The sequence below is a fragment of the Calonectris borealis genome, chromosome 4 (genome assembly GCF_964195595.1).
Source record: "Calonectris borealis chromosome 4, bCalBor7.hap1.2, whole genome shotgun sequence".
In the NCBI taxonomy this organism is placed as follows: domain Eukaryota; kingdom Metazoa; phylum Chordata; class Aves; order Procellariiformes; family Procellariidae; genus Calonectris; species Calonectris borealis.
In genome coordinates this window covers 53,385,405-53,402,680 of record NC_134315.1, presented here as the reverse complement: position 1 = coordinate 53,402,680, position 17,276 = coordinate 53,385,405, and the positions used below count along the sequence as shown (strand labels likewise).

Here is a 17,276-nt window from a genome sequence, read left to right as displayed (position 1 = left end):
TTTGCATTTGGTACAGAAGTCGTCATTGCTCTGTATAAAAGCATCTAACACAGATTAATAATTTTGCTATGCTACCAATAATGGCAAATTGTGGTTTAATATTTCTCACTACAAAGCAGCATGCCTGTGCTTCGGCAACAGAATAGACTCTGAGCTGCTTACGTGGTTCTGGACATGTACCAAATTTCTGTTTTCTTTTACTTCTTTGGCTTGAAAAAGCACATTAGCAAAAGACAAGACATGTTGGTTTATTTTTGCCCATTCACTCCTTCATAAAGGAGTGTTGCCATAACACAGACCTCCTGAAATATATGGCAAAACATAACTTTCAGCAAAAATGATCCCTTCGGGAGTTGCAAGCTATATATACAAAATCTGTGGCATTTCTAAATTATAGTCCCTCGTGCAGTATAAATTCACAGCCTTTCTGAACCAATAATGCTATCAATGAAGAATTTGCTTGATTACTTTGAAGTAAACACAGAATTGACTGAAGTTTAACTACAGTCCTTGTTTTAATTTAATCAGATTTAATCATGGCACAGAAATCAAAGCTCATGTTTTTGTGATGTGTTTCACAAAACCTTTCATAATAGCATGTGGTTAGGAAATTAGTCACAGTTTAAGGCTCTGTGTATGACTTCTCAGTGCTCCCAAATATCAGGCAAGAAGCATTGGCTCAGGGAGCCTGGAAAACTTGATCTTTTCACAGAGATTTGGAGGAGGAAAGATATTTATAGGCTTGGAAACTAAACTGTGAAATTACCTAGCTAATATCTCCAGATACCTTTTGCAGTTTTGAAATGCCTTCTAGGGCAGCACCTCCCTCTACATGTTTTAGAGGGAGATTACTAGTTAACACATGCGTCTGAATTAGCTGTCTAAAATTGATAGGTTTTAATAAAATAGCGACTAGCTTATTATTACAGCAAGCAATTAAAATGCCATTAGCTTTTTCACTGCTCACGAGACACACAGACTTTTTTTAAGGTGTTCTTAAAATATTTCTGTACAATTATGGAAGAGGATATATTGTCATGATGTTTGTATAAGGTTGAATACATAAATAGATATTCCTATACACATATGTCCACACATCATAGATAAAACCAGTGAGCTCACTCACAAACTTCAAGCTGAAATAAAGAGTACAACCATCCCAACTTCATGGATACTTATTAATCCACAATATTCAACTTGCTATGTTTTCCTAGCAAATAACACTTGCACCAAAGGAAAAATCCTTTTTGCTCTTTGGTTAAGGTTTGTGAAAAAGATACCAGTTTTAACTTTCACCAAGAGAGGGCAGTGAAATATCTCAAATTATTAGAAGATCCCACACAAGAGCCATATACCTTTATAGCAAGCATGATAGCAAATAATCTCTGCAGACATTTAATTTTAAATTCTGTGGAGCATTCAACTGATGCTGTATTATTTTTAACTAACATCCTCCCACCCTTGAGTAAGTGTACTGTTGTGTTTGGAACTGGAAGAAATAGAAAGAGATTATGGATAAAACTATGAGTCCTTATGAAATAAGATTTAACTTTTTTTTCTATTTCAAACAGGTTTTTCAAAGCAGAATATTAAGAAACACTTGCCTTCTACAGCCAGGTTCATAGCAGTGTGTAAGTTTTATTTTCAGTTTTAGCTGCCTTCTCCAGAACGTGGGGGCTTTACCGCTTAGCTCTATCCCATACTTTCTATTCTTTCAAAACCCAAAATGGCAAGTTAGAGGGCTGCTTTTGTTCCCAACTCTTAATGATCTTGTTACAGGTAAGCAGCTGTGCTATGCTGTTCAGGATGATTGATTTTTTTGAAGAAGTCAGTATATCCATTTTTTTTGCCTAAGGTTATCTCAAGATTTTTAGGTTGAAAAGTTTAAATTGTCCTACTCCAAAATCTTTCATTAAAATATCTGTTGTAAGTCTGTTATTTGTGGTCTACAAAGGACTGCAACATCTTCAAGTCAATGGCCTCTTGCAATTCTGAACCTACTGCTATCCCCACAGTTTGAAAAATACAGCTGGCAAGAGCCAGCACCTTTCTCTTTTTCACACCCAAGCGAAGATTATTGTTTTACTGAGCTAAGATAATAACCAACAACTGAGCATGTAACCTTTCAATGGATAGATGTAATCCACAGGAAAATATTTTGTCTTCTACAGAAAGATTTTGGGGTTTATGTTCAACATGATTTAAGAGAGATCACACTGATGATAGAACCTGGCCAATCTGGCATGTGATTATATATGATTATATTTGCACTTGCCAAGGCACCTTTCAAAAGATATGGTAAAAGTGTTTAAAAAGAAAAGAAAAGAAAAGAAACAGAAAAAAGAGAGAGAGAGAAATACACTTCAACTTCATTTTATCAATGGTCTTTGAAGGTTAAAAGCGGTTTTAAGTCCTTTTTTTAAAATGGATTTAAAAAGACCAGACACACATATATGGGCTTATCCTCTCTAAGGCAAATAGAATGAATAAGAAATAAAATAATGATGAGGACAAACATTTGTTTAACAAGGTATCATAACATTCTGTGTTTTCTTTATTGATGTTTTCATTTTCTCTTGCAGAAATGACTTGCCTCAATATGCTAAAGTGGCACAACAAACTAGAAAGCAGCTTCTAATGACTAATGGACTGACTGACAATTTAGATGTTATAAAGCTGTTAGAAAAGAGCCTAATAAAACTTAGAAGGAATATACACCGGAACCAAAAAGAATTCAGAGGAATCAATGCGTAATAAATGTGGGGTATGATGTTACATACTGAACACATTAAACAAATGGGAATGCGGTATACTATAGAAAAAGAAGATAAAAATTTCTTACTAAAGTTTCCTATCATGTTTGTCCTCATCCCCCCCAAATCGTAAAAGCAGCATGAAAATCTTTGCCATGAAATCAGTTTGATGTGAAATTCACTCCCCTTTGGACTGAACAGAAACGCTTCAATACATAGGGATGTTAAAAGCATTTGTATTCAGCGCATCAATCCCTGTTTAATGCCATCTGTTGGTGGCCTACAGTCACAAAGCGACATAAAGACTGTATTCTCATGTGGGAAGATATCCATCACTTAGTTGGTCTTGTCATGTTTGCTTTCCTGCAGACACAGTAAGTGGCAAAGCTAAAAGCAAGCAGGGTGTAAGGTCTTCAGCAGTAAAGTTAGTAGCAAGAGAGGACAATAACTTCCACATGCTGTTCATCGTACAACAAGCCCCAAGGCCAAACAGAGAAATCAATTTAACTATCCAGAATCAAGCGTATCAGGAGACTCATTATAACTTTACTGTAGACCAAACTAGCTGTGAATTATTCTAGTCTTTCAAACGTATTTGAAGAGGTAATTTGTGAACAAATAGGTCACAAAATATTGAGGAAATACAATTTACCTTAGTCTATACTGACCAAAAGGCTGTACTTTAAAACCTTTCTGCTAGCAACCAGACACAGTTGACTATCCAAGTACTGTAGATTGGGCTTCTGGATAAACTATTTCCATGTATCATTACCACTGTAGAACAGAAAGTCCACCTTATCTGTTCCTTCCTCTGCAACAGGCTGTTACAGAGCTAACATAAAAATCCACACACGTGGCACTTTGTTTTCCAGGTTGTAGCCCCATTCTGGAATAAACTCCGTGGAATTACACCCACCAACCCCCATCACTAGCTAAAATCCACTGTGTGAACAAAACCGCTCTGACAGTGAACTAGACCCCCTCTCTAATTCAAAGCTTTGACTACCCCTCCTGTAACCTTCTCTGAGCAGGTTTTTCCAGTGTGCAAATGAACCTTTCATGCATTTTATGCCATTGCCTACATCCCTGCAGCAAAGCATGGAAATTCTCAGACGTTATTCTTTGCTAATGCAACATTCCTTGTGACACAGTTTGCAAGACAAAGCAGGCTCATGCAGTCTCCAACGTCAGAAGCAGAACTTGTAATCTGAGGAAAAAAAATGAATGAAGCAGCAAGAAATATACACCTAACAGAAGGCCTGGACGGCTGGTCTAGGGATGGCAAGACAAGGTAGTTGCTGCAGAGCAAAGACGAATAGGAAGATGAAGATAACTCTTAATGAAGACAGGAATGATACAAGGAAAAAAAGTTTATAAAACTGTTTAACCACTGTGACATGAGTGGGACTGATACTCCCTTTAAGAATTTAATAAATATTTCAGCAAAATTGCATTAATTGACACTGTTCCAGTGAGTGATAAGCGTGCATTAATCATGGATATATGCTATTTAACTAGATCCTAACTAAAATATTTATTTTCTTACTTCATATGTTTATGTCAAATATTTGTCTCGAGTAATATAATACACAGCTTAAAATAAAGTGACTAATGAGATCTCAGACATGCACACTTAATGGGGAAATAACACATTTTATCAGTAGTTAATAAATTTAGAGAGCTAAGAGTACCTGAGTACTAATTCAGAATACTAATAAGTTTAGAGTACTAAAACATTCTAGAGGCAAACTGATGCAAAACACCAGTATCAAGGCTTTAAAATATAATTCTATTATTTTTAAAAGCAATCAAGTTATAATGCAAAATCAGTAGAGGTGTATACAAACTGCACGTTGCATGAAAATACTCATAGAAAACACTGATGGCTCATTATTAAGGCACTTGTTAGAATGCATACGTTAAATCAGATTTTTATGAGCTATAAGCAAATTAATTATTATAAAAGTACATTAAAAAAAAAACACAAACAAATCCAGCATTTCAGACTAATAGCTTTATGACTAGATAAGGTGCAGAAGCAGCCTGGTTCAGCACGGATCAGGAAAATGCAGTAAAAATGAGACTAGATGTGAGCTTCAAGGGACACAATGAGGAAGCAAAGACGAGATGGAAGAAATACAAAGAGGCAAAGCAGCAGGTAAATGAATTGGAAGCACACAAAACTGCCAAAGATAATACACATAAAGGGTAGCATGATTAGCACAGGAGAGCAGAGTGTGGCAGTAATAAAGAGATAACTCCAGCAATATCTGCAATAACACTGGGATCACTCGTGAAACAGCGAATGGCCCAGCCATAGCAAAACAACCTTTATTTCTTGCTCTAGCCATGGCTTGGCTCCTAATCTCTGGTTTTGCTTTGGCTTCTTTATCCATCTTTTCTAGATAGAAATGTCAGATAAGTCCATGAAAAAACAAGGGGCTTTATTTCCAGGGATTTAAGGGACACACCATTTCCTGTAGCATATCATGCACTTTACTCTCAATATATGTTTCTGCTGTCTGCAAATATGTTAAAGTTATTACTTATAGCTAGTAAGTTATTAGTTTAAATCCAAATTTTATCAACTTCAGTTTATTTTTTTTTAAATCAAACATACCAGTTTCGAGACATTACACTACATTTTTCTAAACCAAATCATAACATGTTTTACATATTAAAGGTAATTTGAGCTCAAATTTCCAAAGAAGCCCTTCTTCAACTTATCCCATCTTACCGCTTTCTGTTTACACATGAAAAATATTCTATCCACTGCTATACTTGAGACAGAAATGGCCATAATAAGTTTCACAGGTTTTGAGAAACGGAGAGAGGTAGGATTGGAAGTAAGGATGAGACTGTTTTCTAGCAAACATCCCCCACAAGTGCCAGACACACCTTACCAAATTCCTTAAAACATAATATTCCCCCCCATTTACTTCTAGCCTAAAGAGTTTTAAAGCCTTGTTAGTGCTTACAATTTCCTGAAAAGCTTTATTTTTCAGAAAAAACAGTTCTATCAAAAGAAATTAATGTTGTTTACCAAGATGAAAATATAAAGTATTTGAGACTCAATACATATCACTTTTTCTATTATTTCTGCTGTGCATTTTAAAGCAGGAACACACCATGACAAGAGTATTTATTATTAATTTTTATTGTAACTTAACCTGTGATTAAGGCATTATATCATAACTTTAGAACAGGCAAAATCTGAGCACTGTAATTTTAAGGCTGAATCATAAAAGTCTTCCAACACTATGAAAGAACTATAAATAATATGAAGTCATTGAAAGTTTCATCATCCTCATCATTATCATTTGTAAAGAACGCAAAAGGTGCAAGGAGGTGGCCCTTACCAGTTACACAGAAGTAACTTTTTATCTCTGGAAATCACTTTTAAGATTCTTTTAATTGTAGGATACAGCTATAACCACTTTATGGGAAACATATCCATATCTCAACATTGCCATACATGCAATATTGAGACAAAATGAAATATCACTTCTACTTCTGAAGTTCTTTTGGCAGATAAGAAAAAGTAATTGAAAACTTTTACTTTACAAATGATGATTTATGCATAGTAAACTCTGTCATATTTTGAAATACATAAGCTGAGTGAATTAGCTGGAAACTACATTATAAACAATGATACAGCATCCAAGTTGAAATCACAGGGATGCTCCTCTTTGTCTTCTCAAATATCTCTATTAGTTTCTTATCTGTCTTAAAAACACCACAACAAACAAAGATTTACTGTACTTTCAGCTATGATGTGCTAACAACAGCGGAAAGCAATTTCCACCGTTCAACGCATCATTTCTCCTCTTTCTCTTTACCTAACCACTGTACCCACAGGCATTTTCTGTTCCAACCCAAACATGACACTCCCCGTCGACTCAAGCTGTTCTCCCCGGTGGGCACCACTCTCCTCTCACCAGCGGACAGCTGATCCTTGACTCTTTGCCAACCTAAGTCTTTCTGACGCTTGCCTATAGATGCCTACGTGCTTCTGATGAATTTGGGAGCCTTCAGCAGCTTCATGGATGTTTTCACATTCCTGCCCGCTGTGAATCTATGCCCACAGCTGTGGAGGCTGAGGGTGGTAGATATTACATAGAGACATATATATATAGATATACAGATATATAGAGGGTGCTCTCAGTGGAAATCCACAGGCCCTGAATTTTCATTGAGTTCAATTACCAGTTTCCTGATCAGCTTATGACTTGGCTAGCTCTTCTAGATCCCACAGCCTGTGGAGGGAGGACTAAAATGAATAAATGTTTGGGGTTGGGTTCTCCCTGCTTTAGTAAAAAGTGACACTGAATACTCTATCGCCACAGAGGCAAAGGTCATTGGGCTTATCAGAGCCGCTTACCCCACTGCAGGAAGATACTTCCTACTGCTCTCAACAAAATATCATTCAGCATCATGCTCAATGAAATAGTCTTTCCACAAAAAAAAAAAAAAAAACAACCACAACCCTCTCCCCAAAAAAACTAAACAAAAACCAAACCAACTTGCTTTCATCTCTGCTATACATGAATATTCAGTGTTCATATTTCCTACGTTCATATTTCATATTCACGTTTTCATATTTTCCTGCTAATAGACTAGCTTGGAACAAAGAGTTCTTACTGTGAAAGAAGAGAGTTCTGCCTACTTTAAAACTTGTACCAGCAAAATTTTGTTCAACATGACCCTTCAGGCCTTTCATATGTACCATAGGGGCTCATCTGACATTCATCAGCCTACAAGACAGCACAGCCTTCAAAGAGAAGTCCCTCCCAAAATGTGCAAATTAGAAACAATTCATTGAAAGATTGGACCAGATGATCTTTGAAGTCCAACCTGGGCTGGTTCTACAATTCTATGATTCACTATCATGGGGAGACATGGTTGGCCATAGCAGGACATAGCAGGCCATCTGATGGTGTCAGTCTTGGCTTGTGTTCTTGAAGAAAAAAGCAATTTATCAAATCTTGTGAAATCTGTGTAGATCTACTTCCACGTATTATGGACTAAGATCTGTGTTATAACCCTTAGATGTATCAGCCTTCCCAAGGCTGTGCATTGAGCTCTTAATTCTGAGAACTGAACAATACCCTTCACCACCCTCAAAAGCTAAAGCTAAATGACCCATTTCCTACTACCACCTCTTCATGCCTCCTGTTAAAATAAGCAGCTCAATTTTTTATCACCTCCCTCTCCTGTCTACATGGTTTTCCAATTACTATTAATTTTTGACTAGGATACCCAATTTCCATCCAAATTTGGATGGAAATATTTAACTTACTGAAGATATAGTTATTATCACCCTCTTCACATGATAAATTAACTACAACATCCCCTTCTTTTGGATTAATGGAGGGTTAAATGCACTTATTACTTCTTCCTACTACTGGAAAAATATATGTTTGTTCCCGTTACAAGTATTTGTGAAATGAAGCAATTTTCGTCAGGTGATAGTTTTGACTGAGAACAGACAAACTCTAAAGAGCAAAAGGCAAGCATTGAAAACTTTTGAAAACTTTAATTCTGAAAGGTACCTATAATTCATTGAGAATCCCCACCTTAAAAACAAGTAATTCCAAGTTGAGCTAAGTGTTTTATCCTATTAATTTCAAGGATGATGAACCACATTCTTGAAGCAGCACCCACTGAGTGCTCCCTTAAAGGTGAAGAGAAGTCCCTAAGGGGATTTCCAAAATCACATAGAAGCATTACTGCCTGAGAGGTCAATGAAGCATTAAGTCCATTCTTAAATCATACACAGTTCCTTCTGACATTATTCAAAATGTCAGTTTTGGGGCACTTCAAAGTTCCCAAGCACTTCAGATCTCTGAAATGAGTTACAAAGCTAATTTGCTCAGCTGAAATATTTGAGGGTGAAAATTCACCACAGCTTGCCAGCCAGTTCTGCAGATCCATGTTCACCAGAAGGCTTTCACAGCTACTTAAGCAGAAGAAAAAGCCATATAACCATACTAAAGGTATTTCAAAAGTGGCCTAAGCAATCATACTGAAAACTGTAAAGGGTTACTAATGGTAAATATCGAGTTTGGAAAAACAAAAGTGATATAATCCCTTGGCCTGGTTGACCTCTGTTCAACTGCAAGCAGTTCAAGAGGAAGAGAGGAACCCAAAAATGAAGGAAAAATGTCTAACAGATACAAATCAAGTTTCACATGCTACATTAACATGACCAACATTCAAATCCAAATTCTCTTTCCCACTCTAGTTATTAAAAAACCACCACGCTATTTCTGCTATTCAAAATTTTTCAAGACAAAAAAATCTCTGCTGCGAAAAAGAAGTGAATGAAGTTCTGTATCATTTTTTGCTCTTATGCCCATTTTGAACAATCACACAGCAGCCTCTGTGGTTAAGCTCTTGCCTAGCAGCATCAATAGAAACCAGGAGTTACTGATACAATTCCTAGCTTTTTTTTTTTTTAATTATTTTTTGACTGATCTTTCTCGAGTTTCCATTGTCATAACAAGATATTAAAGGAAATTAAAAACACAGCTTTGAAAGTAGAAAATATTTCTCCTGTTCTTTGCTGTCAAGACAACTGCATTTTTGACAGGAGACAGGTAAAATGTAACCTCTTATCCCTATGAACAAAAATGAATAAAACCCATGAAACTATATAATTTAAAGCGCATAAAAAAGATTTGTCTCTTTCTAATGAAAGCAATCAGTCAAAATAGGCAGTTCCCAATCCACTGAAAGCAGTTTTCAGTAAGAACATTCATATCCGTTTTGACAAGAATGGAAATTCTGAGCAAAAGAGAGATGGACTCATCCCTGCCAAAATTGCCAAGAGAAATACTAGAGCATCAAGTTCCCAAGGGAAATTTCTGTTTGACATCAAGAGACATCAACCTTGCTCCTCCCCAAGGTCCCATTGCACTCTCCCCTTCTGCCACCCTGCATTTCCATTTTTGCCCACTGTTCCCAATGCAGGAGCAAACCCCTCTTTCATTCAGAGTGCCGCAGTTACTCAGAGGCTTGAAAGATTTTTTGGGGGTTCAAATCCCATTCCTCTAGCCCTATAAATGTCACGGCTAAAAGCCATCCACCTGCATCCTGAAAACTGGATAAACCTGTATCTTAATTATTTGAGTTGAATTTTAACCCAGGCACTTAACCTTATTATTCTAGACTGGGAAACCTGGACACCCGTTTGTCTTACAGCCTAAAATCACCTTTCTGTTTTACAACAGGTCCTACTATGTTCAAATGCCTGAGCACACTGGAGCTCAGCAGACATGTCTTACTGTGCTGCTTCTAAGGAGAAATAGGTGGGATAATATGTCTGTATTACACTGTGTTTGCCTTGGCTTTGTCGGCATTAGTTTGGAGTTTGAGAGTTTGTGTTCTGGATGATTTTGCTCATAAACCTTATCCTGGCTCTCGTGTATTCCTAGAGGATGTCCTGCTCCACAGGTGAATAATTCATGGGAAACAGGTTGCTCATAACGCTGTAGTAGCAGCTCTGCTCTGCATTTATTAATGGTCACTAGAAGAAGGACTTGAACCCTGGTCTTCCATATTCCTGTGGCAGCATCCACCAAGCCACCGAATCCACGTCTGGTTTCTTTACTCTGCTTGTTTATGAACACTGAAATACTCACTTGTTCAGACAAACAGCATGGGGTCAGGGCAGGCACCTGGACAGCCCAGCACCAAGATTTAGATTCCCCCCCCTCCTCCCTCATCTGATTCAGAGTGTCCAAAACCTGACAAATTCTCCAGGTACACTATTGATTACTTTGAGTCAGTCTGTCTCTCTTTCTGCAGTCTCAGATTTTAAAAAAAAATGCTTTATTCAAAAACAAAGAGAGGGAAATCTTTTTAAACTTTTAAATTTTTTAAAAATCAGGAATACAATTATGGATAAAGGCATTTTTTCCATTTTCCTTTAGACTCAAATATGTATTTATTTTGTCTTTTAAGCTGAACAGAAGTGCACTGTCAAGTAAATCACAGTTCTCTACTAACACTAGTTTTATCATGATAACACGCAAATTCCCAACACTTTCCAAAATTAAATTTCACTGAAATTTCACAAAAGCTTTGCAGAAGCATGCAGAAAGTAAAGAATCAGTCAATGTATCTTCATCTAAATAAAGGAAGGAAATGGTACTCTTCAACATGTTTACAGCAGATTTAAGTACTGTGCTGAACTCAAGCAGCAGGTCCCAGTTCACCAAGTTATTTAATTACCTCTTTACCTTTAGTACTAAGTAGTTTATTTAATTTCTAGCAGGGTGCTTATGTATTTAAAGTTGCTTTAGAGAGAGTATCATGTTAGTACTGTGCCAGGTCCATTTTTTCTATCAACACTAGAGGCAAAGCAGTCAGACACAGCAACATTTCTTTTCAACTCACTAGAAAATACACCATGTCTCTGTAAATTGCAAGTATATCTTTCAGTCACATCATAAATTGCATGTCAGCCTTTAGAAACAGCTGAAACAGATCACAGCTTAAAGTACTAGGTGCTGATATATATACATTTTTAAAATCACATTACAGAGCTCAACTATTGATAACGATCGCAAAGGGAACAGGTGAACCCATCATTTATGTCCAGTAGCTAACCAAGAAGAAAATACTTTGTCCACTCTTGGTACTAAATAGTGTTAGTTAATAAGTGTCAGCAGAACTATGTAACTTCTCTTTTTACCTAATGAAGCAAAAGAGAATAAGAGATAAAAGATGCAAAAAAAAAATGTTTTAACTTTATAAGAAAAGATAGCAGCTTCCCCCAGATCAAAATATACACTTGGAACATATGTTGCTTCGTGATGCAAATATAAGAAAAAATTATATACTGGATAAACAAAGCAATGCCACTATTGTAATCAACAACTGTTCTCAGAAGTAACAATTACTTTACTAGAATGAAAACAAAAAATGCAATACAATTTGCCCATCTCTGAACAAATAACACAACTATAGAATGTTCCATGTAACCCTTAATAATCTGTGAAATAAAAATCTGCATGCATTGGCTCCGCAGGGAAGGTCCTGTCATTCGCACTGGCAGAAGGAAGGAGGAACAACACATCTGTCAGGCATTTTAGCCAAAGGCCTTCAGTCACATTTATATGAAATGCTTTGCACTACAGATATCCCTTGGATTAAAATAGGTAACATTTCCTCCTTAAGGTCATCAAATTAAAATAATTTAGGACAGAGCCTTACAATCCTACTGGACAAATACGGAGAGCTTGAAGCATCCTGGGTTACCCAGGTGCCCCACCCAGGGTATCTGTTTTCCTGCATGCCCACGGTTCTACCCTTACTCCGAGGCATCCCTAGGTGTCCTGAATGCAGAGAAAGCCTTGTCATAGACATCGTGGTGCAGAGAGGAAGAGATGCGAGAGCCTGGCATGTCATCTCATTCCTCCACTGGGAGGAAATGACAGAAACCATCTTCAGAACAAAAGAGAAACGCACAGGAGGTGGGTGCATGCTAACAGGGATATGGAGGCAGAACAAAATGCACCATGATCTCCAAATGTCCACAGGTGGTAAGAAAAACAGTGTGGGAACAGGAAGAAAGTCCTCTAAACTTCAAAAGGTGTAGCCCAGAACCTTTGAGGATGGGCCCATTCTGAATTACATTGAGCACTAGAAGAAATATGAAAACCACTTTATTTCTGCAGTGCTGTTTTTTACACCACTAACATATAAGACAGTACTGCTCTGAGCTATCAACTCCCCTTTGTTCGTTTGTTTGTTGGATGGTTATTCAGAGGAATGGCAGCTTTTATTTCAGCAGTATAGATAAAAATATTGCACTGAAATTTAAATGTCAAAGAATACATACTCAAATGTCAAATACCAACAGACAAATGCCAACAGAGAAATGTCAGAAATACACCCATGTTTCCCAATGAATATAACTATATCTGCACAAACGCAAGCCACAGCATCATGTGTAAAAGCAAGAGTTTTTCTGCAGTTCCTTTGGGATGGTAACACCTCTGGTGTCAATAAAATCAGTATCTGGCAGTGATCTGACTGTATTACTCCAAGTACCCAAATCTGGCAACACACATAGCCTAAGCAATCCATGGTCTGCAAGGTGATGGATGGCATTTACAGACATAACGGTACACAATTTGTATTTCAGGCAAATCCCACTCCTGAATTTGCTAACTTGTCACTAGTTGGAGGACCCCAATGCAATGAACTTCCACATGAATGCTCCCACTGCTCTCCAGGTATGACAGTAGCCCATGAAAGTTGGAGGAGGGGACTTGCAGACAGTTTCTGCTAGACACATGGCTTAATTTGGCCAATAAAACCAAACACAAACATGAATTCTTGGTGTTTCCTAAATTGTTTGCTTTATTGAGTCCTAGGAATATTAACCTGTGAATATAAGTGAACTTTTCAGAAGTAACCAAATTACTCCAGAACCCAAACAGAACTGACTTCAAGTAGAATTTGGACTCTTGAGAAATTCGAGTGCATTTTAAAATTTTACTTGCTGTAATTAAAATCAATTGATTGTTCCTCAGGAGAAAAAAAAAGAAAATTCTTTACACACTTGACTTGGTGTGAACTTCTTGTCCCAATGACTTCAATGGGGCTTTTGTCATGATTTCACCCTTCATTATTGCCTAGAAAAGTACTTGGAAACATGTTAATTAGGGAAGATGCATTTGTTTAGAAATTTCAGTCAGTCTGCTATTTGCAGCTACTTCCACTAGAGTTGAGAAATAAAAATGGTTAGGAAGTTCTGTAGTCAGACCACTAAATACATGAAAATCTGAAGTGCCCTTTAGTTAGTGTAGCTAACAAAAATATAGCTGACTCCTGTAATTATTGTGATTTGCTTCCAACACTAGTGGCCCGTACACTGTAAAGTAAAACCTAATCAAAGATAAAATATGTGAACTTTTGTCAAAAGAGTAAAACCAACATATTGCATTTTCCCCTTAAAATTTTATTTTCTTCTCTATCTCTGATGTAAAGGTTTTAGGATCCTCAGCTTGTTTTTTTAACTTTGTGACATTGATTATAAATACCATATTTTTTAAAAATCCTTTTACTATTCAATGTAGTGTAAAAAAATACAATATTTAATTGGAATTATTTTGAAATTTTTTTGAAAGATGCTTCCAGGAACAATTATCACATTCTCACAATATATACAGAAATTTCTTTCTAAAGAAAATTTCTTTCTCTACACCAGGACTCTTTCTAAAGCTTTCTCTGGATCACTGAATGCTGTTTAGAAAAAAAATTGTGATAGATTAAATCTGTTCTGCTCTGGACACTTTCTTTTTTTTAACCAGTTGCAGCACATTAGAAAACTCTAAGGATCGACATTTAGAGTGCAACCGTCAACAGGAAAATTTTCTTATAGTCTCTGTATTTAATTTTAAACGCTCATCTTGGCAAACATAACAAAATTACATACATTTAGGATCTTACTTTTAAACTTTGCTTTTCTCCTGAACAGGGTTTTGTGACACCAAGTTTCATGGTCTAATTATATTCTGTGCAAAACTCTATTCTCTTTGACCAACTTCAAATCTATTTCCTTTTGAAGACAGTGAATGTCTCTTTGTCCTGAAAAGGTAAAAAAGGAAGGTCCAAAAAGCCTGTTTGTACTATCTCATTGTTTTGCACAACTTAGGTGTGCCCATGGTTGTTAATCTCTTCTTTAAAAGTAAACTGTACCATAGTTTAAATTTGCACTATAAATCTAAATTATAACATCCTAAAAGTGTTAGAAAGGTTAGGGAGTCTTTTTGTACTTCTATGTTTCCAAGACCTTTCTATGGCTTTCTCTCTCTCTTCTATCTTTTTGTGAAATGGAAGAACTCAATTTAATGCTTCACTCGGGCATTCACCCAGACAGGTTTGAAGTAAAAAAGCCAGCTAAAGTCAACCAATTAAATTAAATGAAGAGATACAGATTTGTCTTAAGAAGGACTACCTGGTTGCTCTAAAGAATAAATAGCTTCTCAATGCATAGCATCGAAAATAAATCATGTCAAAATATGTTGAAACAGACTGAATTTATAGGTGAGGGAATAAGGACTCATCCAACATCCTGGTTGCCTAAAGACTTTGCAAAGTGCTCCTCCAAATATCAACAAGATCCAGTTCCATTTAGCTTCCGAAGCATCTGTCAGGATCTCTGCTCAAGGTGACATAGCTATAGGCACGTGTGTACATTAGGGTATTGACAACAGATGAAACAGCAGGAATGGAATAACAATTCCAATGAAAAGCGGAGGAGAAATTTCAGGAGTTTAGAAACAGTTTTAGCTTCTTATTTATCTCTCCTTTCTTTCAGAGCATTTATCTGTTACTGCAGAAGGTATGCAGACAAATGATATACTTCACTACATAGTGACACTGACACATGGAACCAGTTTACATATATTAAGATAGCTTTCTCTGTCATTTGCTTTCAGACAATCACTTCAGGTTCCTCACATATAAAACCCAGTGTAATCTGATACACTAAATGAAGAGATCTTGGTATTATCTTTCAGGAGGTCGGTCTTTGAGGAAAGTTGCTCCTGGAAAAGCCTATTAGTCTTTTATTTTCCTAAGAGGTACCATATGATTTTTGCTACTTTTGCCATTCCAGATGGGCAGTTGTCCAAAGTTAAGGATATGCATTGCAAATAGAGATCTGCTTCCACCATTCCTTACACAGGACCTAAATTTATCTTTACAGACTAGGAAAACCGAAATACGAAGAAAAAGTATTTTTGCTCGAGATGTATGCCATTTCCTCAAACAATCTAAGTCCAAGTATTTGGACAGTGTCTGGCAGCTGAATACATAACATTACACTTATTCTGTAAAAGTTAATTTCTACTAAAAATATTGTGTACTTATTTCATGAAGACAAGAGATTACAGAAATTTTGTCTATGTTACAACAGACTTTCTCTCTCTGTACCTATGAATTTTAATCATCTAACGGTTGCAGCATCCCACTTTGACTGTAAGTATCAAGTGTCAATCTGGGTGCTCTAAACATAATTCAATGTAAAATTTGCTATTTTGGAAATGGGTTGCAAGGGTTACAAAACAACAGCTTTCACTGGTCTTTTGGGACAGTTGACCAGCAGCTTAACACATTCTGCATTACAAACACCACCTTGATCAACGCGACCTACTGCAAGGCTTCTTTGCAACAAAAAAAATAGATGGGTATCTAGAAGTTCAAGACTTTTCTCCTATTTCTTATTCCTCTTAACGATACACAACAACATGTTATCTGCCATCGAACACTTTTCTATTAACATGGAACACAAGAAAGATTTTTAAAAAAATCAGTAAAAATAGCCTCTTGTTTGAATATATGTAGCCTCACCTTGCGGATGCCTCTGCCAAGATCTTCTCCATAATTTGTCCCCAAAATTTCAAAATGCACATTGGGATTCCCCCCATTTTCTGCAAATTCCAGTTCTCCGGTCAAGCCATTCACTCCACCCTATTGGAAAAAAAGGAGAATGGAGTGAAAACTCTGAAGTAGCCAATTGTAATAGCCTTTTGTTTCTCCAAGGGATTTGTGCACTAACTCTGCAAAATACATACACAACTACCAGAATTAGGACCGTTTTCCAAAGACCACATTTCCCTAAAAATTCTGAAGCCTAAATTGTTCCTGCATCATTTAAGCTCTTCACAGAAGAATCAAACTCAGCAATGCTAAGCAGATGCAATACAAACAAAAGCCTTACTCTTACTGTATTTGCATTCCAATTTTTGTTCTTTGACCCATCAGTGTATTCTATAGAATAGACATTTTAGTCTTATTAAAAAAAAAAAAAAAAAAGTTTTGCGACTAAGTGTAGTGGAAGCAAAACTAAAGACAAATATATAAAAGAAATTGCACAAAAATTAGTTTTGTTTGTTTATTTTTGCTTTTTCCCCCCAAATGTTTCTCACCCAAAAGACATTTCCACATAAGATCAGGTTGAGTTTTGAATCAAGTTAGGTGTTTTTTGGGCCCAACATAAGTGATCTGCACAAATGAAGAGGGGCTTGTCTAGCTGAATATCGTGATTTTTCTGTTTTCTTCCACAACTCTTCTCTACTACTAAGAATGCATGAGATGTGCAACAATGCAGCATATTTTCAAGCTTGCTTTTACTTTTTTACATTTCAGTCAGAAGGGGTTAAAATACTAAAGATGAAACAGTGAATATTTACTATAAAGGATCAGAGTTGAAAGGGCTATACATGCCACAGCAATACCCAAAATATATTCCAGGGTTAATTCAACATGACATGTATTTCATCTTTGTATAAGAACTGTGATGACCTGAACTGTAAAATCAACAGAGCCACGTGAAATGCCTACAATGAAAACCTTTAGCCTTGAAAAAATTTTCAATTTTCAGTTTCAGGGAAAATGAGATATTTAACTCACTTCCTCCAAAAAACTTGAATATTTTAAGTATGCACAAGAAAAAAATCTGCCTCTAGTGTAAAACCATATAAAATGCATAGCTTTTCTTCAAAA

At 36.5% G+C, this 17,276-nt stretch overlaps 1 protein-coding gene across 2 annotated transcripts in view; it reads right to left on the bottom strand.

The window, feature by feature from the left end:
* GRID2 (glutamate ionotropic receptor delta type subunit 2) overlaps positions 1-17,276 on the bottom strand; it is a 745,311-nt gene that overhangs the window by 203,397 nt on the left and 524,638 nt on the right. For both annotated transcript variants that reach the window (XM_075149577.1, XM_075149578.1), the window contains one exon: positions 16,122-16,241. In XM_075149577.1, coding sequence (XP_075005678.1) covers positions 16,122-16,241 — 120 coding nt within the window. The remainder of the gene's footprint in view (positions 1-16,121; positions 16,242-17,276) is intronic.